The sequence below is a fragment of the Marmota flaviventris genome, chromosome 11 (genome assembly GCF_047511675.1).
Source record: "Marmota flaviventris isolate mMarFla1 chromosome 11, mMarFla1.hap1, whole genome shotgun sequence".
NCBI lineage: Eukaryota > Metazoa > Chordata > Mammalia > Rodentia > Sciuridae > Marmota > Marmota flaviventris.
In genome coordinates, this window is record NC_092508.1 from 3,017,691 (window position 1) to 3,039,349 (window position 21,659).

At 51.1% G+C, this 21,659-nt stretch overlaps 1 protein-coding gene across 27 annotated transcripts in view; it reads right to left on the reverse strand.

Moving 5' to 3' along the window:
* The window catches only part of Lrrfip1 (LRR binding FLII interacting protein 1), a 127,718-nt gene that overhangs the window by 32,132 nt on the left and 73,927 nt on the right, over positions 1-21,659 (reverse strand). For 7 of the 27 annotated variants that reach the window (XR_011709209.1, XR_011709211.1, XR_011709204.1 and 4 more), the window contains exons 3-8: positions 20,453-20,470; positions 17,212-17,259; positions 15,757-15,801; positions 15,155-15,205; positions 12,720-12,758; positions 9,880-9,939 (exon numbers count right to left, since the gene is read on the reverse strand). The exons of 9 other annotated variants lie outside the window; for them this stretch is intronic. Coding sequence is in view for 3 of the 18 variants with exons in the window: in XM_071619509.1 (XP_071475610.1) it covers positions 9,880-9,939; positions 12,720-12,758; positions 15,155-15,205; positions 15,757-15,801; positions 17,212-17,259; positions 20,453-20,470 (261 nt within the window). In the remaining 15 variants the exon portion in view is untranslated. The remainder of the gene's footprint in view (positions 1-9,879; positions 9,940-12,719; positions 12,759-15,154; positions 15,206-15,756; positions 15,802-17,211; positions 17,260-20,452; positions 20,471-21,659) is intronic. 11 more of the 27 variants (XR_011709212.1, XR_011709205.1, XR_011709219.1 and 8 more) reach the window with 6 other exon arrangements.

Below are 21,659 nucleotides of genomic sequence, written 5' to 3' on the forward strand. Positions count from 1 at the left end.
CTGAGGACGAGGACAGGGCGCTCAGCGCCGACCTAGGGAGGAGTCTGCTTCTCTATTTTCCACATGGAAACAAAGTAAGACTCAGGTTAGTTCAGAGCTGTCCGTGGCGTTCTCAGAGTGCCAGGCTGCCGCCCAGGGCCTGCGTGGGTCTCTGCCTGCCTACCCCTCATCTCCAACCCTCTCCCACTCCCGGGAAGGACCGTGCCAGCGACAGCGCAGTCTGTAGCTGTGGCCTCTCAGCTCTGCCTTGGAGCCAGTCTTAGACACATTCCATGTTTTTCAAAAAAGTGCTTCCCCTCTCTGCAGAAGGCAGGGCTGGGGAAGGCCGGGCATGGACACCACTTAGGGCTTCAAGCACCGAGCAGAGCCTGACGTGTCATGAAGTAGACCTTCAGGACAGCCCACGGCCCCTCCACTACAGCTCTGGCCACCTCCCCTGCGCCAGGTACTTGACCCTCCTCTCTGCTGGGAGGTCCGCAGGGATCGTGCTCATCACAGGCCCAAGGAACCCTAGATCTTCAGTCTCATCTCAAACAGCACCTCTCAGTTTGCCTGTCTCCCCAGCAGGACACACCGGCCCTCCACCCCCCGCAGAGTCCGTGTCCAGTCTGTTCACAAATGAACCTCCAGGGAGCAGGTGAGGACTGTCACGACCAGTACTTGGTGAATGAATGATTCCAACTGTTGACCATCACACATTAATTGGAAGAATCAAATCTCTCCCAGGGCTGGGGCCAGCAGGGCCAGGTTCCCCAGACCCGTTCACCCATGCTGACTTCTTTATGGGAAAAACGAGCAACACTGGGCAACACCGCTGTGTGGGCACCGTGTGGGACACGCCCTGCACAGCTGGCACAGGGAAGGCTCCCCATGGTGAGGACAGGAGGCTCCCTGGCACGGCCGGCTGAGAGCTCAACATAACGGAAACCCTGAAGTCAGCCCATTAAGGCAGAATTATTTTGCCTCCCAGTTTACAGACACAGACAAACCCTACTGCGTTCCATGCTCTCTGCACCTGGCTTATGGCGCCACAGGTCAGGCGACTGCTCCAGGGCTTACTGCAGGCCCAGTTCCCCCAGGCAGAAGGGTTCCTGGGGCAGACGGCCCAACCTGAGCAAGCTACCAGCCAGTCTCCAGGACCTGTGCCCCCTCATGTGTGGGAGTCGTGTGACCGGGGGTGGGGCACTCATGTAAGTCAGAAAGCCCAGTGTGAATCACGCCTCTGCCTCTTGTTGCCCATGTGGCTCTCATCTGTGACCGGACCAGACAGAGGGCCAAGGATGAAAAAGAGGTTGTGTCTGAGCTTGTCTCTGCAGGCTTCCCAGCTCCAGGATCAGACAAGGCCACTGATGGTGACGTCCCAGGGCTCAAAATGCCTGAGGGAACCCCTCCACACAGAGCCCTCAGCCCAGCTCAGGGGCTGCGAGGGGCAATTCCTGAGCTATCAGGGGCGGTGGCAAGTCCTCCAAGGTGGGCCCGGGACTGTCCTGGGCAGGCCTAGGATCCCTGAAGTCATAGCCACTCGGCTGGGGCTGGGTCCTTGCTGGACTCTCCTTGGCTGAGAGACGAGAAGCCTCAGTACCACACTCCCAAGGCTCATCTGCAGCCACGGGCCAGAGATCTCTGTCAAGAATCCCTTCCCCAGGCCCAGCCTGTGGAACCTGGTTAACAAAGCGTGCTGAGCTCCCTCCGTGTGAGTGCAGCACCTGGCTGGCACCAGGGTCCCGGGCACCAGTGCAGGGGTCTGCGTTGCTGAAACAAGATGGACTTTTAACTCAGGCTCCTCCACCTCACTGCCACGCAACCTGCACAGGAGGCTGAAATCCCTGCCATGAAAAAGCACTCCGGGGCCATGCTCCCACAGTGTCCCCAAGGCGCTGCTTAATGAGCCTCTGGGGGCCTCCAGCTGTGGGGCTTCACAAGCTCTGCCATGGCCGCCAGAAGACAGCCAGGGCTTGGAAAGGCTTGTCCTCCTGAGAATCAGTCCATGCCCTCTTTTCTGATCAAGACAAGCACTTAGCAGCTCTTCATCCTCACAGGACAGGACAGGGCTCTCCTGCCTTAAGCATGGCCTGTCGGCTCTCTAGTGGCCTGCCAAAGGGTTTAAGAACTAGAAAAAACATTTAATGTGTAGGGAGTTACATTAAATGATTTATGCCACACAGAACTCCATCCCTGTTTACATATCAACCAGGACTGGTGCTGTGCCAGCTAACAGCTGAACTTGATAGTCATAAAAATTAAACTATAAGGAAAACTGTAGGTCACACTGACTTGCTTCAAAAGAACTGACGAACATCTACGGTGGTTGGAGAAACAGCTTGATTAATCATAAAACTGGATTCAGCCAATTAAGTAGCTGATTACTTTCAAAAGCAAAATTATAAAGGTGGTTCAGGTATTTCTTAGCAGGCCATTACCCTCCACGGAGGGTCTGAGGAGGAGTGGCCAGTGTAGTGCGTCCTCGCGGGCAGCACAGGTCAGAACAGAGTGTGTGGCCCCGGCGGGGGGCAGCCCTTCCAGTTGGGTCACCCGCTTCCACATTCCCGTTTTGTCACTATTTCCACTCATTCACCAGCAAATATTCACTCTACAGCTACTACCCCCTTACTGTGACCGCAATGGTCATTTCAGATCCTTTGAAGATAAGGCAGAAGGACCACGGGTAGAGAAAGGAGGTGACACTCATGCCTGTTCAAGTCCTCAGACTCGCTCGCCTTCCTCGGCCACTGAGAGGGGAAATAATCTGTGACTCTCCAATCCCCTTGCCTTCTCCTGCGTTTGTGAGGTCACTTTGCTTCTTGTCAGGGTTAGCAAGGGAAGAGAGCGGATGAAACGCAACTCAGGCTGGTCTCCCTGTGACCTCAGTATGGACCTACTGGGGACACTGGGCCAACAGCCAGAGATTCCACAATTCAATTACCCCTGACCCTCATTACAGTGGGAAAATGAGAGGAGACAGCGCTTCCTCCCTGTGACGGTCTGTGCCTCCCATGACTGGAACTGCTCCCGGCAAGTGCTCCCAAGGGACATGCAGCAGGCAGGACAGGGTGGCAAACAGACAGCGCCTTACAGCACGGGAACCGCAGGCGCCGCCCCGCCGAGCCCCACTGAGGCTGCTCTCATCGAACAGAGACACCTGCAAGCAGAACAGACTGTCAGCACGGTGCCCTCCCGTCCCCAGGTACCCAGAAAACACGGAAAACGTGAGCCAAGGAGGAGTGACACGTGCCAGGGCTCTCCTGGGAAGCCCTGTGCAGGGCAGGCTCGACGCCACCTCGCCAGCCCAGAGCCAGGGAGCAGGGTGAAGAACATGCAGGAATCAGGAGGGACGAGTTCCACTGCCGTCAATGAGCATGCAGCTAAACGCCACAGGTCACTTAGATCGGCTAGCTGAAGAGCATTCCATGCTGAGGAGAAACACGTGACTTCAGAGTTAAAACATCAGATAATTCAGACATCCGGAATTTGGTCAAACATCCTGGATTGTCAATTTTTTTTTAATTAGAAAAAGTATCCTATGTGAGGTGACTTTGGAATAAAAAATTAAATTACGTTAATTATAGGTTTAATGTTGAATAGTTTGTAACTCTTTAAATGTTGCTAAGTAGAAAACAGAGTATTCGATTACCTGGAAAATCTTACGTATTAGTCACAAAAACAGGAGCTTACGATACCACAAGTGGCGACGTCAAAGTGGCCCAGTTTAAAGGAGCCCTGACCTTCCCTCTTCCCTTAGAACACACTGGCTTGGTATTATATTTTTAAATGATATGTGTGCAATCTGATGGGAATTCAGGAAGTTACTAACATAGTTACTTTGAATACTGTTTTCCTGCATAGCATAAGTACCTGTATTTAAAACTGGAAAATTTCACAGTAATAGAGGAACAAAGATCAGCATCAGTTAAGGTTGCCAAGGCACTAAAGACCCATTTTCCTCTCTGCCAGCAGGAAACCTACATGTTGCCATTGCTCTATTCCTGACCAACGATCCTACCCAACACCAGTCTGACGGCCACTGTCAGCAGTCGGGGAGAGAAAACTCTGATCTGGCCACGGAGCACTGATGGACACCACGGGGGACTGACGGACACCACGGCACACGTAAGCTCCTGTAAAGGCACAATCCCCCGTGGGGCGGAAAATACCCCATGCACGTGTGTGGGTGGAGGGGCACACGCATTGGGGGGCGAGCAGGTGGGGCGAGGAGGTGCCGCCCAGGGAGCACACGCACCCGGTACCTCCCCGCAGGCCGGGCAGCGCTGGACAGATAGCAGGGCTGGAGGACGAAAGCAAATGGCAGGTGTTTAAAGCCTTGAAAAAGACAGCAAGAGAGGAGTGACAAGGCCACCTAAGGGTTCAGTAAAATCGTGACAGAAAGCAATGGTCAGAGGGAAGAAGGCCAGGCCGGCATCGGTCTCAGCAGGTTCAGAGCTCAGATCTGGGATTCACAGGGAGGGAAAACCCGGGATGCCTCTCAGGCCTTGGCCCCCGGAGTCTGCAGCAGGCATTTCCTACTCACTTCTCTTCGGGGAGTTCTGGAAAAAAGGACGGGAATGAGAAGGAACTGCGGCAGGGCGGACAGCCCCACCAGGGCGCCACACCACCCTGGGGTCCTGCTGCGGTCGGCCCTGGCACTGAGGGTCACACCTGCCACAGTTCAACCTGCCGAGGACTGAAAACACCTGGAAAAACAACTGTACCTGTCTTGGACACGTACAGAGAGTTTCCTGTCCCTGTTCCCTAAACAGCACAGTGTGACAACATTCACACGGTATTGGGCACCCTAAGGAACCACAGGCACTGTGCACAGGTCCTATGCAAGTCACACGGCAGTTTACACCAGGGGCCTGAGCATCTGTGAGGGTTGCTATTGGGGGTTCTGGGACCCCCCCCCCCCCAGGTACTGAGGGGTGCCTCTAAGTGAGTGCAGGGAGGAGAGCAGCAGAACAGAATGGGTGCTTCTATCAGAGGACAGCAGTGACAGTCCTCGGCACACTAAAGGGAGTTCTAGGCCAGCTTTGATGGTCAGGACTGACATGTCCTGTCAAAGGTGACTCCACACCTGGAACACACATGAGGGGACACTCTGGAGCACAAAGGGGACTCCACACCTGGAACACACATGAGGGGACACTCTGGAGCACAAAGGCAGCTCACCAGGGCACAAAGACTTAGCTTCAGGGGGTCAGGACTCATTCAGAGGCTCACAGCAGCGGGCATGCTGGACCAGCAGGGGAAAGCCAGTCGTGACCGGCCACAGGTCACTGAGCAGCTCATGTCTGCAGACCCGAGGACAATTCAACCTCTGAAACACGATGCGCACTTGGACTTCCGACACTGACCTCTGCTTTGGAACAGGACTTGTAAACCTACAGCCAGGAAGGCCAGGGCCCTCCGCTGGCCCTGCCCATGGCCGTGTGAAAACAGGAAACAGGGAGAGAAAGCCAAACAAATGACTCTGCTCTGCCCACCTCTCCAAGAAGGAGCCAAATGGTGCACAGAAATCTTCCAAATTGCTTCCTGGACACATTTACAAAAGAAAAATATTTTTTAAAAAACAAATTGAAACTCCAAATGGGGGAACAATTGCTGGAAATGGAGGGACCCGAGAGACTAACTTTCTGGACTTGAGTTTTTAAAAATATACATTTCATAGAACTCTGCTTTTCCTGAAGTCCACTTTTCCGTATTAGGTCCTAAATTATTTTAGATGTTTTTTTGTTTAAGACTGAGAAAAGTCTTAGCAAAATATTGGAGCCAATCAAAACACCCACTGAGATCTGCTCCACAGACCTCGTCTATCAGAGGTTGAAGTATCCACTGAAACAACACTTCAGCAATTTAAGTGCCACACAGAGGAGAGGAGGGAGAAAGGGATGGGAAAGGAGAACAGACCCGGTTTCCATTCTGGGCAGACAGGGGCTTGTGAGCAAGGCCACCAACAGGAAGCCCAAGGTCGGAGCAGGAGAGTCCCTGTAATCAGAGAAAGTGGTGGGTACAGGGGGACAGCCTGCACCTTCACTGCATCTCAAAGGTGCGTCGGTGCCAGCGACTCAGACAAAATCACCCCCACAGCCAACCCGTGCAGGGCAGGTGCCAATGAGGCAGAGCAGGAAGACGGTCAGGAGGAAGTGGGCGGCTGGGCCAGTGAAAGGAGTCGGCCGCTATGGAGACCAACCTTGGAGTCTACACGCAGGAGGAAAAAAAGATGTGATTTTAATTGCTAACAAGACCCAAGAGGTTTTAGTCTTTGTAACTTGACTTCTAATTTTTAGAGTTTGGTAGGAAAAATTCCAAGCCAGGAATCTGCAGGGCTGGTCTCCCAGCCGACTCCTTTGGTTGGCACTTACATGATGGCATGCACCCAGGACTCACAGAAGAGGTGATAAACCAAGTGGCACAATTCAGAGACCACAGGACAGGGGGATGCTACTGCATGAACTAACAGACTCCCCCGCAAAATGATTCACCCAAATCAAAGGGTCGGGGCAGGGGGGACTTAAAAAGTTAGTCCGGGAGTTGTAAATCCTTTGTCCCATGTTGAGACCTATCCATAGTTGAGACATGTCCATTTAAGTAAGATTAACCAAGCTGATGTGTTGGGCAGGAATCGATAGGCTTGCTTCAGAACAGAATAGCTACCAGGCAGATGGTGGAAGGGTAAAAGCCAGGCGCATCAGGATGGGGACACATGGCCTCCGGAGAGTCCTGATGCACTCTGCATCTGAATGGGTCAACTCTCATTTTGACCGTTAACCTTCTGGACTTGGATTGCTTGTGTTAAATGAATGTGAGTTGGACACAGGCTGGACTTGGGTGGGTAATTTCACATCTAACTGTTAACTGACGAGTACTATCTTCCATTTTATTTTATTTTTGCTTTTAGTTGGAAAAAAATCTTAATAATTGGTTCTTCCTAGTTATACATGATCATCTTCTATTTTAGAACAAGTACCCCGGCTCATCAAAAAGAAGAAGGAAATAAAAAGTTTTCTGAATGAATGTAATACTACTTCGGTGTTTACATCTCATCTACTATTCAGTAAAAAAAAAATCATAGGAGGCTCAGCAGCTCAGCTCATAGGCTGATCAGCAACCAGGAGCTGTGTCTGTCAGGATCAGGGTCAACTTGAGCTCTCGGTGTGCAGCAGGAACTGTTGTGATGATGCCTGGATTGGATCGGATTTTCATTCCAAGTCTAGTCCAGCCCTGAGAAACTGCCACGGAGTGTGTAGGACCCTATAAAATAACATTGCTCAGGAACTGTCAAGGAAAGAAGGCCAAGATATTCCTCTCAAGGAGTTCTAATTAAAAAGTCTACAAAAAAAAAAAAAAAATGCACGTTCTTTCATGGTAGTCCATGGAGAACCACAATTCACACTCCAAGGCAAGACAGTTGAGGTGGTCTGAATGAAGTATCTCAGGATAATCCCTCCGCAAAAGTTTAACAAAACATCAATCCAAATGAGAATCCATGGCATGTTAGAGAGGAGAGCCAAGTGCACACACACACACAGCGCATGCTATGAAACCTGCAGTCTCTGAAGAAAGGGTGTGAAAGATTTGAATGGAAACCAACCAACTTCTCCTCCCTGCATGATGACAACGTGGAGAATCTGCCGTCACCGCCAGAGCTGGAATTCTGAGCACCAAAGAAGGAGACATTTTTAAGTGATGAGTACCTGCTTCAAGTCCCGAAGCACAGCCTGGCCCATCCGCCAGGCAGAGATAAAACAGAGCTGGCCCCAGCAGCCCAGGAAGGCTGGCGTGGCTGGTGCAGCAGCGGGAGAGTTCATGTTTCAGGAACCTCTCGCGGAGCCCGGTAGCTGACCTATTACTATGTCGTCACCTGCTAAATCTCATGCCAGACTGCCTACAACCTCCCAGTCCGAACTTTCCTCATCACATCTTCTAAGGTAGCTGGAATCCTGCTTATCATAGAATTTTTACTTTCTTCAGCCCAGCACACCCGAGGACAGGTGGAACCTCAGGGGGTGGCTCGTCCCCCTCCAGCTGAGACCTCTGTCCACAGAAGGAAACTGCCCTTATGATGTCTTGAGTGTACATTTAATTATTATAAATTTTTGCAGTGCTGGGAGGGAACTCAGGGCCTCACACATGCTAGGCAAGTGTTCTACCACTGAGTCACACTCCAGCCCTTGAGCACATTTAAAAAATATCAGATCCCTCCAGAATGCAGAGAGGGAGGTGACGTGTGTGCAGTTTTGAATGTGGCTAGGAAGGTGTCAAGGTCAAGCAGTTCTGCTAGGGAGACTGCGGTCCCCTGCAGGGGGAAGCGGGTATCATTCCCTCCTGCAGGCGGGAGTGGACGTTGCATTCCTGTCCACTCTTCTCCAAGCTCATGCTTGCGCAGCTCTGCTCTGGGAGCTTCCTAAAGAGGGGCTCAGGGAGGTTATTTTGTTCTTCGAACACTCTACTTTCAGATTGTTTTTAAAATCAGTTTTACATCCAATTTCGTCCTGTGAGCAGTTTTGTAAACAGATCCTTTTGTATTTGATTTCTACAGGCTTTATCTAAATCTTAATCATGATGCATATTTTTACTTTCTCAAAGGTTAAACTAAGTCATTATCTGCATAATGTGGAGCTTGATGTCACCCTGTATTGTCATGGGCATGCTGGCTACATTAGGGATGACCCACAGGTCCACCTAACATTGGGAAAAGCTACACTAAAGAACTTCGGAAGTAACTTCTAAGCCCACACTGCGCCGCTCGGTGACCACTTACAGTAAAACAACCTATCAGGAGGCAAAGCTACAAACTAGTCTATAAAACTCCACCGAGTAGTGGTCTGGTGGCCACCAGGAAGTACAGTCTGCAAGTCTGCGACACTGCAGCCAGTCAGCAAGCTGTCAACGTGGCCGCTGTGCAGAGCAGGCAGCTCCTGTCCTGAGCTCTGCACTCCTTTAGAGAAGCGCAAGGCAAGGCCACAAGAGGAGCTGTAGGCTGGGAGGGATGCAAAGTCTGCAAGGAGCAGAGCTTAGAGGAAATACAATAAAGACACTTGTAATCCTAAGCAGGCAGGAGAAGGCTTAAGCAACCTGTTCAGCCAGTTTTGGAAAGCTGAGACTATGTTGGTTTAGTAGGGCGGGGTGGGGGTGGGGGTGGGGGTGCTCTGTGTTACCCACTTGAAGTCTAGAAATATAATTTAAGTGTTTGTAATATCTCAACATAATTTAAAAAATTGACAATAAGAACAGAACATTTTAGATCACTTAACACAAAAAGAGACCTGTGGCAGCTCACGAGGCTTCGTTAGCTGTACCCAGCTTACCTTCCGAAATCCCCAGGGACTAAATGTCCCCCACGCCCCTGCGGCAGCCTGTACTTCTCTCCCCTGAGCAGCCCTCTGCTTCTGCCTCCCACCCTCACCCCTGAGCAGCCAAACACTGCAATTTAGTTCTCTTCCTTTTCCTTTCCAGGGAAACACAGGCCCCCCAAAAGAAAAACATTAAAACTACAAACAAGAAATGCGAACTGGGAAGACGCTGGACTTAAGTGTTGGTGAAAGCCAAATACACCACCACACACACTATACACACGAACCGAGGGCCTCAAGATAATGAAAGAGGGAGACTTTAATTCTAGGTAGTGTTAAACTTAAGAGAGTCCTATCAATATCAGCTTCTTACCTACCTCCTACCACATCAGTCATCCTGAGAATGTTGAATAATAACATTCAGGGAATGTTTACTAGTTGGAAAACATTATCTTTCTTTCTATCATGTGTTAGAAAAAGAAGAGTCCTGCTATAATATAAAAAGAGGAAAAAAGCTGAATTTAGCAATAAGTCTTAGAAGCTTTGAAGCAACCTGCTTGAATTTCATGCCATGCAAGTTGACTGTACTGACCCTGCCAGATCTTCTACTCAGGGACTGCGATCCATATAATTCTCCATCATAACCATTGGTCTGTGTCAATGAAGAAAAGAGAAAAATTAACATCAGTATATAAATGAGGATGTGGCTACTGACAGCAAGGAAAAATCAGCCAGGTTTAGATGGAGTTTCCTTAGTGCAGGGGATGGTTGGCAAGCTTGGGGCAGCACAAATCCTGGTGGCCCCCAAATGGCCTCCTTGCAACCCCAGAGGAAACAGAGCTCTGAGCTGATCAAGTCATGGGCTTCGTGTCACATGTCACTCTGGGTCCTACAGTGTGCAGTGGAGGGAAGCACACATGCTGGGGTCCAGTTCTATGCGGGAGCTGTGCAAATCCTAGCTATTGAGAGGGCTGGCTGCCAAGCGGGGGTGGGGGGGGGCACAGACTCAGTCAGAGATTTCAGGTCTTGGTTCAGGGTAAGTTCTGGAACATTACAGCTTAGTATGAAATACCTTCATGCGATCCAGAAATTGTTTCTAATCAATCTGCAATTAAATGCAAAAGTTCACCAAAGAAAAACTGTTGCTGGTGGACGACATTTTCTCTACTACTTCTCCATTCCCAGTCCTCCCACTTCATGTCTCATCTTGAGACCTGAGCACATCCCTAATGATCTCATAATCCGTGCTCCAGGAGTAAAAGAGGACGAGCATGTTAAACGCCTGCCTTCTCCCCCTCCTTCTTGTCTCCCTGCCCAAGTCCGGAGCAAAAGCAGGGCTATAAGGAAAGGCTCTAATCAGTCTAGAAGGAAACTTCTGCTGATTCAAGGTAACAGCTCAAGCGTCAGAGACTTAACCAGCTCCAGAGGGAGAAAGAGGGGGAGCCATCCACACACCTGATGAAGATGAAGGAGGTGCCACTGGGTCATGGACCTGAGTCCCAAACTCCAAACGGAAACCCTTAAGCAAATGATTTAATCCGCTGTACCTCCACATCCCCAAATCTACAGGGTCTCGCTGACCCTGTAGTGAGAAGCAGTCTGACCTTCTTACGGACCGCCACCACCCTCTCCTCTTGAATGGTGCATTTGGGTGGGTGGGGCTACTTCATAGGGCATGATGGTAAGAGAGGTCGACCAGAAGACCATAAAGTGCCCACAGGCAGCGTATCAATGCCACCTGACATCAGGTCTCTAGTTCTGCTCGACAAAGTCTCTCTCTCTCCTTCCTGTGTGGTGTCCCCTTCTGCATGCTATTCACTGGTCAAGGCTACGAGAGGGCAGTCTGAAGGCGCCCTGTGTCACGGCCACTGGCATACTTCTCAGGGACACAGGCCCTGACCTAGGAAACTGGATGCTGCCAGGATCCAGGAGCAAGGTTTTATAGGGAGCTTCCAGGTGCAGCAACACAGAGGAACACTGCTGGAGGGAATACGAGAGGACGTTCACAGACCAGCACTGTCCAGCAGAGGATGGACAAGGTTAAAAAGAGAGGCACTGGGAAGTGAAAGCCAAAGCACGCTCCTGACCCAGCTCACCTACACACCCACCCATCAAGGACTGGCTGGAAGCAAAATGCACTGTGAGTTTAAAACACAAAGGGTGGCCAGGAGCCACCTAAAAACAGGTTGTCAAGGGGCTGGGGACGTGGCTCAGTGGTAGAGCACTCGACTAGCATGCGCGAGGCCCTGGGTTTGATCCTTAGCACCACATAAAAATAAATAAATAAAGGTATTGTGTCCACCTACAACTAAAAAAATATTAAAAAAAGAAAAACAGGGTTGCCAGTACTTTCAATTCCTTAGAGAACAGAAGGACTGCCACACAGGGGCACTACGGAAGGGCTCTGTAGGTAAGTGACAGATGCTCTGTGAGGGATGCTTCCTGAATCTCATCGTGCCTTGTGCTTCCTGCAGGAGTTAGCTGGCCTCAACCTCACCAGGCCAGGACGGCTGCAGTGGCCAGAGGAGATGGCCCTCCTCAGCCATCCCTTCCACCCAGAACTGGGGACCCCCGGAGGACCAAACACGCAGGGCAGGTGCACAGCTCTTGTTCCTAACCATTACCTTAAATACAAAAATACGTTCTAAAACAGGCATGTGTCAAATAATTTTTAAATGAAGTAGTAATAGATAAGCACAAAAGGCTTTGAAATGATGTCTTTAATGCGATTTCCTGTCTAATATGCTGACTTCAGTACCAAATCACCTTTGGCTGAGCTGTGCTTTCTAGTCAGACTGAATTTTTCTTCTTCTAAGAATAAAGTTTACAGGTTTTCAGAAAGCATAAGGCACAGAAACTCTCGGATTTATAAAAACAGCAATTCCAAGTTTAAATCAAAAGCCTCCGTTTTTGTGACTGGAACTGGGGTCTTTCTCAAGGAGTATTTTTTTGCAGAAGAGCCAAATGGTTGCCAATTAATTTGAATGGCTGTAGATTAGAAACAAATGCTTTTTAAAAATCAGGCAAAATGACGTTACATTCAATCTTTTAAAGGAAATTTGAGGCCTTGGGAATCTTTGATCTGATGTGAGTTTCCCGAAGGCCCCCACTGACCCCCTTGTCTGGCATGCACAGAGCTGCTCACAGGGCCTGCGCCAGACAGTGGCACTCGAAGACACCTGGTGAGTGAGTGTCTGCGCACGGACATCCAGGTTCCTGGGCCACGTGCGAGGATCAGGAGGCCCCGGGAGATGGATCACAGACCCTGGAGGGGGACCCACCTTCCTAACCTCATCCTCTGAATTGTAGATGCACAAGACACACACACAGTGTTTCACAAAGTCACCCATGAGATTCCAGGAACATCGCGGGTTATTGTCTGTCACAGCACACGGTTAGGATCACACGGCAAAGTCCACACGAGTGTCTTACCCAGGCGTAGGGACCCCCGTACTCCACGTCAGGCTGCGACTGTCCGAACAAGGAAGGAAGAAAAACAACGGCAAGGAGAGGGGAGGTGAGTCAAAAGAGGAGAGAAACATGAAAAATGCATCGCTGAGACCTAGACTAGGTTGGCTCACCACCTCTAGGACCTCTCTACACCTCTGAAAGAGTTCTGTGAGGAATAGGGCCACACAGAACCCCCATTCCCCCAGGACCTAAAGCCCTGGAGGAGGCTGAATGAAGGCAGCCACCCACAATTCACAGACAGCCTGAGCAGCCCTTTCCCCTCGGGCACCGCACACTCGAGGTGAGCGGGGGAGAGATGCAAAGCTCATGATATCCAAAGTCTCGCTGTTCCGTGAGGCCATCCACACAGACCCAGGACAGCAAGGCCCCTGGTCCCTCTCAGGGTCAACAGCATTATTGGCTGAATGTGGAAAGCCTGTGTTGGGGGGGGGTTGAGAAATAAAAGATATAATCTTACACAAGAAATTACCAAGAAAAGATTTCAGAGTATTAAAATGCATGAAGCCAGCCTAAGTAGGTCTCATGTAGACATGCGGGAGGTGCGATTCCTCCCAGTCGGGCTGCCCTGCTCAGGGGCACCAACCAGCACCTCCCACCAGGCCCCAGGGGAGGGGAGCTGGGGCTATCACTGAGGGCTGAGACCCTGAGCAGGCCTCTTACACGCACTGTGACCATCGGGGGGGGGGGGGGTGGGCTCTCATCTCCAGGTCCACAGCCTCAGGTTCTGTGGGACTGAAGTTCTGAGGCACTCAGGCGGAGTCCATGAGGGGAAGAGTAGTGCAGCCACCTGGCTGGGATGACAACCTTCCACTCCCCCTCTCCCCCAGACAGCCCTCTAACTGTGGACTCCTCGTGAGGCTTCCTACCCAGAGACAAATACACCCCATACCTTGGCCAGGAACAGCGTCCGCAAAGAGACTTAGTTCATTCCTGGCAAAGGTGGCTGGAAGCAAAATGAAGGCCGCGTGACGCCGCAATGCTCACCAGCACTGCCATCGGTCAGACCCTCTGGGGTCAGAGAACCCTCTGAGAGTCTCAGGAAAGTGGAAATTCTTTTCCCCGAAAAACTAAGTGCACACAGTGCTCATGCACTCTCTCAGGATCACGGATCTGACGACACTGCACTCCAACAGAGGTCTGGATCCGCTACCCCCCCCCCCCCAATCTCTCTTATCCCTGTCAGTTCAGCTTTGCTCTCACCACTCCTTTCTCAAGGGTTCTCTTGGCAGAATCAGGATGCTACACCCAACGTCTCTGCTCCGCCCTCAGCAAGCCGCTCCCCTGGCCCTGCAGCTGTGCCTCCCCACCTGGTGTCTGGCCCTGGCCTGCTGGGTCTGCTCAGCAGCTGCCACGTCTGTGTCCTGGCCACAGGCTCGGCTCACAAGCTTTGCATCTACGGCATTTTGGTCACACAGATCTTCCTTGTCTACAGTGGACTGTGTCAGAGGGACTTACAACTGTTAGCTAGTTCCAAATAGCAAAGGGGCACTTGCTTCAGAGGGATGCTGTCCAGCAAGATCATAGGGGACCCGCGTTTGCCACTGAAGAGTCAGTGACAGCAATGGTGGTTCAACAGCACAATGCACTGCCTCAAGAGGCTGCTCGGCAAGCACAGACCTGGCCAAGGGGTGGCTTGGTGACATCACTGTCACAGCTTTGAAAAGCAAGGTTCCCACTCAGGCAGCTCATCGGCAAAACGGACCTGCTGTCCTGGGACCAGCCCTCCTCACTAGCAGGAGACGCGCCGTCAACCCTGCAGTCCTCCTTGCTAGTGGGAGACGCGCCTTCAACCCACGTGAACGGGAGCAAGATGCTCAGGCTGATGTACTAAGCAGGACCGTGGCCCTGCGTGTGTCCCACAGCGTGCACCGTGTCAGGTGCACCCATGAGGCCTTTGGAAAGTCAAGGAGAAACCACTGTTTTCAGCATCCTAGCTGATGAGAGGAGGGGTCCCGAGGGCAAACCTGGGTCTAGCCCTTCCGCCAGGCACCCCCTGCTGCCACGGGAACAGCACAGAATCAGACGAACTCACACCACTGTGACCAAGGCGGCCACTTCCAGGTGTGTGTGAGTGGGCTCACAGACCTGTCCAAGGACTGCAGGTGCCTTCACACTCCTGCTGGTCACCCTGGCAGTGCCCAGACAACGCTGAGAGAGGGAAACAACTGAAACCTGGCAGCTGCGCTCCGGGAGCAGCCACCACACCAGCACTCCCCCAGGACAAGCGCGAGACACCCAGCGGAGACACCCCCACAGCCACCAGTCTTGAGCCAGCATCCCCCCGTCAGACACCGACTGGCGGGCCACCGTGCAGGAGCAGGAGGCGAGGCAGGATGTCAAAGCCCAGGCTTCAGCCACACACACTGCATGCGGACCCCATTGCTCCGGTTACTGACCCTCAGGCTGCCGCGGCTACCCACGGACATGCGCTCATCTTCATCAGAAGCCTGTTGGAAGAAAGGATGGAAAACCACCGTGAAGTGATAAGACAACACCCAAAGACAGACGCCCCAGGCTCCGAGGGACAAGGCTGAGCCGAGGCCACAGCGGTGGGGTGGGCTGGCCGCCTCCGAAGGGGCCGGGGACTTGAGTCAGGGCTTTGGTGACATGGGCTGTGTGCACCTCTGCTTGTCTAGGATTGTTATGGATAATATGAATTTAAGTAAATTCCATTAATGTGGTGCTATTTACCCCACAGGTCACTAACAGGTAAGTTATAAATACACCTCAGGGTATTATTACTACGAAAATTATTCATGGATATTTGATAGCAGAAAAAGCACTTCAGATGCCGAGCACACGAACACTCAGAGCTCTCCTCCTCACTGCGGTATGTCAACATGCTGCAGGCAGAGTTCCCAGTCTGTGCTCGGGAACCCTTCCAGCATTATGTCAGGACTAGTAAAGTCTTTTCATAAGCAGCGTGGGTACTTCAGTCACTTAAAAGAGCAAAGCAGACTGATCAAAACGCACAGGTAGCGAACAAACTGGTACTAACCGACGTGCTTCTCCGGGATCTGCGAGAGTGGCGCTCACTGTCCTCCTACCGCAGCAACGGGGACAGCAGGGAAAGGTTAGAGACAGGCCCGGGGAAGCAGAAAGCTCAGACAGTCCCTCTGCAACACGGTACAGACTTTCTGATCTAACTGGCAAATAAACATTTTGTTGCTTTCACTGAAGGGCTTCAGCTAAGCCCTGGGAAGGCTTCCTCCTAGGAGCCAGGCTCTCAAGCCACAAAGGGCACACTTCACTCTGGCTCCAAAGGCAGTGAGCACGGGGCAGAGGTCAAGGCTGAGTTTCTCTAACCACATGCTCGGGTCCTAGGTTTTCCCTTACTTCAGAACCTCACTCTTCTGCAGGAATCATTTCCTCAAGAAACCAACCAGTCAACCCAAAACCCCAAGGAGGACGTCACCTCGTCTCTTCTACTCTGTGGAATCTCAGACACGCAGTTTCCATCTTGGACATCTCTGAAGCTGGGGTATGTCTAATAATCAAAGCTGCTCACAGGTACTACGAGCACCTTTTCTTTCTCAGTGGTATACAAAACACTAACACATCTTTTGGCTGTCTTAAGATTTGATGAAAATACATCCACCTGTGTGAAATTAGATAACGTGATGGGTGACACAGGGGGAAGTCAGTCACTTTTTAAAAACAGGAAGGTGTGCTCTTTACTCAGTTCTCTTTCCTGCCATATGCAGGTGACTAAGGGAGAATGTTGTGCTTCCCTCCGACTGTCTTCATCCATGAGGAACACAGAAGAGGACATTTCCACCCTGGCCAGGTTCTCAAACTCTGGAGCATGTGGAGCATGAGGCCGCCAGCCCAGCAGGCAGGACAGGAGCTAATGATAGGGGCAGAGCCTGGCTCTGGGGACCACTGAAAGCACCGGGGTGCGGGGTCCTCTCTCCTGCAGAGAGGGCCAGAGGACAGAGCTCACTTTCAACTGACCCAGGAAGGCAGAAGGGCTGTCCTAGGAAATAGACAGAAAAGGTAAAGGACCTCTCTCACCAATGTGAGCGGTGTGGGTGGCCACCTGACCCTGAAGGGCAGCAGCTGGCCACAGTCAAAAAGTCTTAAGCCTCTTCTGGTTCCAACAAGAACATGGCAAAACTTGATGATAACAGGAAGTTCTCGTGTCAAGGACACGTGCCCATCCTGAGTCTCTGGCCCTAGGACATGTGGGGACTGTGGTGAAGGACCCTGCACATGGGTAGCCTGAAGACGGTAGCAGTCAGCTGTACAGACGGATGGGCCCGGCTGGGTGGCCAGGGTGGTGTCTGAGCAAGATGTACATGGAGGTAAACAATCCTAGACCAGATGCAGAAATGCCTGAATGGAAATCTCTCAGTATCAGATTATGGTGCAGCAGGAATCTATCTGCATAACTTAACTGCATGAGGATTAAATTATAAACCATTTAAGTCTTGAAATTGTATTTGAGGCCTACCATCCACCGCTCGATGTCACCCCATTTTGTATCCAGTCCATAATATTTCTACAGACAGAAGAGAAGGAAAATTAGGCCAGAAGTGAAACAAACTGCCCAGGAGACCGCCCAGACATGCAGGGTGGAGGGAGCATGCCAAGGTGAGGAGGTCAGAGAGGAAGCCGTGGCCACCTGGTGCAGGTGGAGCGTGAAGAGACCCCACCCACTCCATCCCTCAGGCCAGGGAGCAAGGACAAAGCACTGCTGGGCGAGGGGCGGCCTTGAGACCGGGAAGCACTGCCAGCCCCCCCTGGAAAGCTGTGCATGCCTTCAGAGCAAACACGCAGGAGGAAGAAACACCGTGGAGGAGAAGCGCAGCTGGGAGCCATTCCGTGTTGTGCAGGAGGAAGGAGGTCCCAGAGGAAAGGGGGAGGCCCTGTGCTGGCCCCGGGGCCTAGCCCCTGTGTGCCAGCTGACATTTGTGCTGACGGCAGGCCCAGAGGATCACACACTTTATAGCCTGCTCATGGGGAGGCGCCCAGTGCCTCAGAGGAAGTCCTGGTGCAGGAAGAGAAACACTCAGACCTCCAGGTGTGTCTGGGGCTTGCTGGAGCTGATGGCGCATGTCTCTACCTTGCTGTCTGAACAACATGGTCCATGTCAGACTTAGAAGAGAAGGTTCAGAAGGGGTGTCAATGTCACTGAATACAGTGACCCCAAACTCAGGTGGGAACTCAGGTGTTCAAATTTCCACCTCAGATTATGGGATTTTGCTTTTTTCTATACTTTCCCCTCAATTTTCAGTAAGGAAATCAAGGAATAATCTACTGAACCTCTAAGATATATAACAAAAGTGATTTTTCTTTTTACATTCTTAAAATCTTATAATCTGAAAAAAAGAATTGGATGGTAGAGGTACAAGGTAACTTGTAATGGTTTTCCAATTGCCCAACACACTGCTGCCGTGTCTGGCGCAGCTGCATCTTGAAGGGTGGCCAGACTGACCTGTGGCTCTCCGACGGTCTTGCTCCTTTCTTAGAGAAGGCACCATGGAGAAAACTGGAAGAGGAGGAACTAGGAGTGGGCACTGAACCATGCCTTTAAAAAGCCACCAGACCGAGCTCTATGCCATCAGCCACACGGCTGCCTCTCTCCGTAAACTCTCTCCTTAGGCATGAATTCGGAAAAGGAAAAAAGCAAACACTTTCCAAAGTCACGTTTCAACTTCAATTTCAGTGAACGCACCATCTTAAAGCTGCTTTGCAGCCAGTTCATGTGCGCTCTGCCCTTGCTGTGGACCTGCAGGATGAACAGGTGCCTCCACACCTCTTTTACCTTAATCTCCTCTTCCAATTGTGAAGACAGCAGGAAAATGCATGTTTTTAAAACAGAGGGAAGTTCACATTAAACTTCACAGGAAGTCTATACTGCCAGTTTTTCTATATCCTTATTTTTCTTTTGTCCCACTCTACACTTACATCAAACATTACACTACATCTAATTCCTTTTTAATGATAAGAGTGAGAACCAGAATTCAAAGTCTTTCACCTAGCCCACAGGTGGCCTTATCGACAGCTGCCTCACTGCAGGTCAGCCTAGACACCCCAGAGCACCCAGTGCCACTGGACGGTAGCCCTGGTGAGGGCAGCAAGCGGCTCACAGCACACCCCAGGGAGTGCAGAGTACTTCAAATGCAAACCTCACCATCAGCCAGTGAGCCATGCAGAGGGAGGCAAGAGACCTTCAGAAAGGGCTCCGGGTCAGGGAGCCATCATGCCCATCAGCCACTGGGCCAGGAGAGACTGTTGACTGTCTCCTTTTCCTCTTCATAACTCTGAGTGACAAGGAATGCCTTCCCTTCCCTTCCTGGGGACACACTCACTACAGAACTGTGCATGCTCCTCCACGGGGCCTGCGGGCTCTGAGCTCCTGCCGCACACAGTGTCACCTCTGACAGCGTCCTCACCAGCAGTCCTGGTACCCCAGTGATGCAGAGCAGGGAAGGAACAGACTCAGCGGAGCGACCAGCCAAGCCTCTGGCTGGGTTTGGGGCAGCAATGTCCTGCTCCTACAGTGACAGTGAGGGCTCCCAGCTTCCCTCAAACCAGTGAATTCTGATTCAAATGCTGACTTGGAACCCGGGCTTCAATGTCCACTTCAATACTTGGACACTAGAGAACCTAACAGTGCAAGCAGATTCTGGTGTTTACAAAGCAGACAGGCAGAGCGAGGGCCCGGAAGGCACCCAGAACCTGGGCGAGCAGAGGAATCCTGCACGGCAGGCCAGGAAATCACGGCAGTGCCTTTATCAGGCCTGATGCTCTAACCTCTGAAACTCAGCGACCTTATTCTGATTTTTTAAAAAATGTTTTAGGTGTAGATGAACACAATGGCTTTATTTTATTTATTTGTAGTTGTAGATGGACACAGTACCTTTATTTATTTATCTTTATGTGGTGCTGAGGATCGAACCCAGGGCCTCACATGGGCTAAGCGAGTGCTCTACCACTGAGCCACAACCCCAGCCCTTTATTGTGATTTTCTTATCTGCTCTAAGAGAAAGATACAGTTATTCTTCTTTAACTAGAGTCAGAAACTATTGTAGATGATGTTCTAAGTAACAGACTCGACTCTTTTATGGGAAGGACTTGCTGTACGCGGATTCCCTGAGCAGGTCGCTCCTCATTCCGCTACTTCTGAACCCTAATCACTGACAGGGCCTGTCCTGCCTTTATTTCCTGTCTGGTACCTACTTTAAGACTCAGCTGCTTCCACACAACACCAGGAACAGGGAGGCGAGTCCTCTGGGACCCTGACCCCGGGACGTGGAGGACAGGTCTCTGTTAAGCTGGGCGAGGTGGTGTCCTCTTCACTTTCTTTTTTACTCAGATTTTAAAGTCAGTATCTAGTAATCCCTCCACGTGTGGTAATTTGTATGGATATTTAAAGGTTTTCTAATAAAGTTGTCTGGAAAGATAATCTAGGTGATTTCAGAGGTTTCCTCAGATTTTGAGTTAGGATTCAGTTTTTTCTCTATGATACAGTTTTCTGATTTCTTGAAGAAAAATGGAGAAGAGAGAAGGGCTCAGTACCCAGAAAAGTGCAAGCATAGCTGTCCACGGTGGACGGGGACCCAAAGCACTCTCACTCCAACGCCAACACACAGCGAGGGCCACGCGGAGACTCAGTGCAAAGCGTGACCGCTGGCAGGGGAGCAGGCGGGCGGGACACAGCGCATGCCATCAGCCAGGGGACGGCCTACCTTTTGAACCTGATAGATCTACAGAGAGGGACAAAAGAGAGGGAAAGAGACGTAAGTCCCATTAAAGCAGCAGGAGCATCAGAAAGGTGCTGTAAGGAACCAGAAATGTGAATAAAAGCCATCCTGGGAAGAACGAAGGCTGGTAAAATATGAATCAAAAAAGGTTGAAATCTCATTGAAAGAATTAGTCACTTTATCACTCACTCTACATTGTTTTAGACACACTGGTGAAACCCAGGCTTACCCACGCCGGTCTACTAGACTCCCACTGTTGTTCTTACACGGAAGTGTGTGCAATCTGTTACCATTAATGGGAAAAGTACTTTTTTACCTGTATTGAAATTCTCTTTTGTAGTCATGAAAGTTTAACCAGAAATTGTAAACACTTAATAATAAAATCAACTGGTAAAATTCACAAATAATGAAGAAAGAGGCTTCAATGATTCATGCTAACACAGAGAGAACTCCAGAAAAATTCCAGCAAAACACAGTGACCTTTAGAATGGAATTAGAATATTTAAAAAGAGGTCGCGATCACCCTCTGGGCTGTCAGTTTGCTCCGGGGCTCCTCATCTTCAGTGACACCAGTGCAGTGTCCTCCACACTCACTCCACAAGGCACCTGGCGTCTGCCATGGTTCCAGGCATGGCCCAAATTCTGAGGGCACACAGGAGAGCACAGGCAAGCACACCCATCGCTGCCCCGAAACAGTCCTCCAACCCAGGTGTGAAGGCAGGACCGCGAAGGACACGCCCTGGGCCACCCTTCCACCAGTGCAGGCTCTCCCGTGAAGTTCAAGGTTCACTGCCATCTCCAAGACGATGTCTTCCTGCTATTCTCCTCTTACACGCCCATTAAAAAAGGAGTTCCTACCTCTGTAAACAGCCCCAAAGCCCTGCTCAGGTAGTGGCACTGTGAGAAGAGCCGGCGGGCATCCAGAGGAGGGCGCATGCCACCCTGTGCTTTGCTCCTTGCTGCACACTCTGCAAGTCCTCCTGGGTCAGGGCAAGGGCCCCGCCCTCCTAGTCTTCCTGCTCCTCCTCTGGGCCTCCTGTGTCCAGCCCCCTTCTCAGAGAGAGCTAACAGCTCAGCAGCAGCAGGGGGCACAAGCAGACAAGGATCATGTTTCTCAAATTTTACACCAAATATCAACCCTCCTGGTTAAACACTGGTCTTCCAAAGCATATTCATTTCCCCTTAATCAACA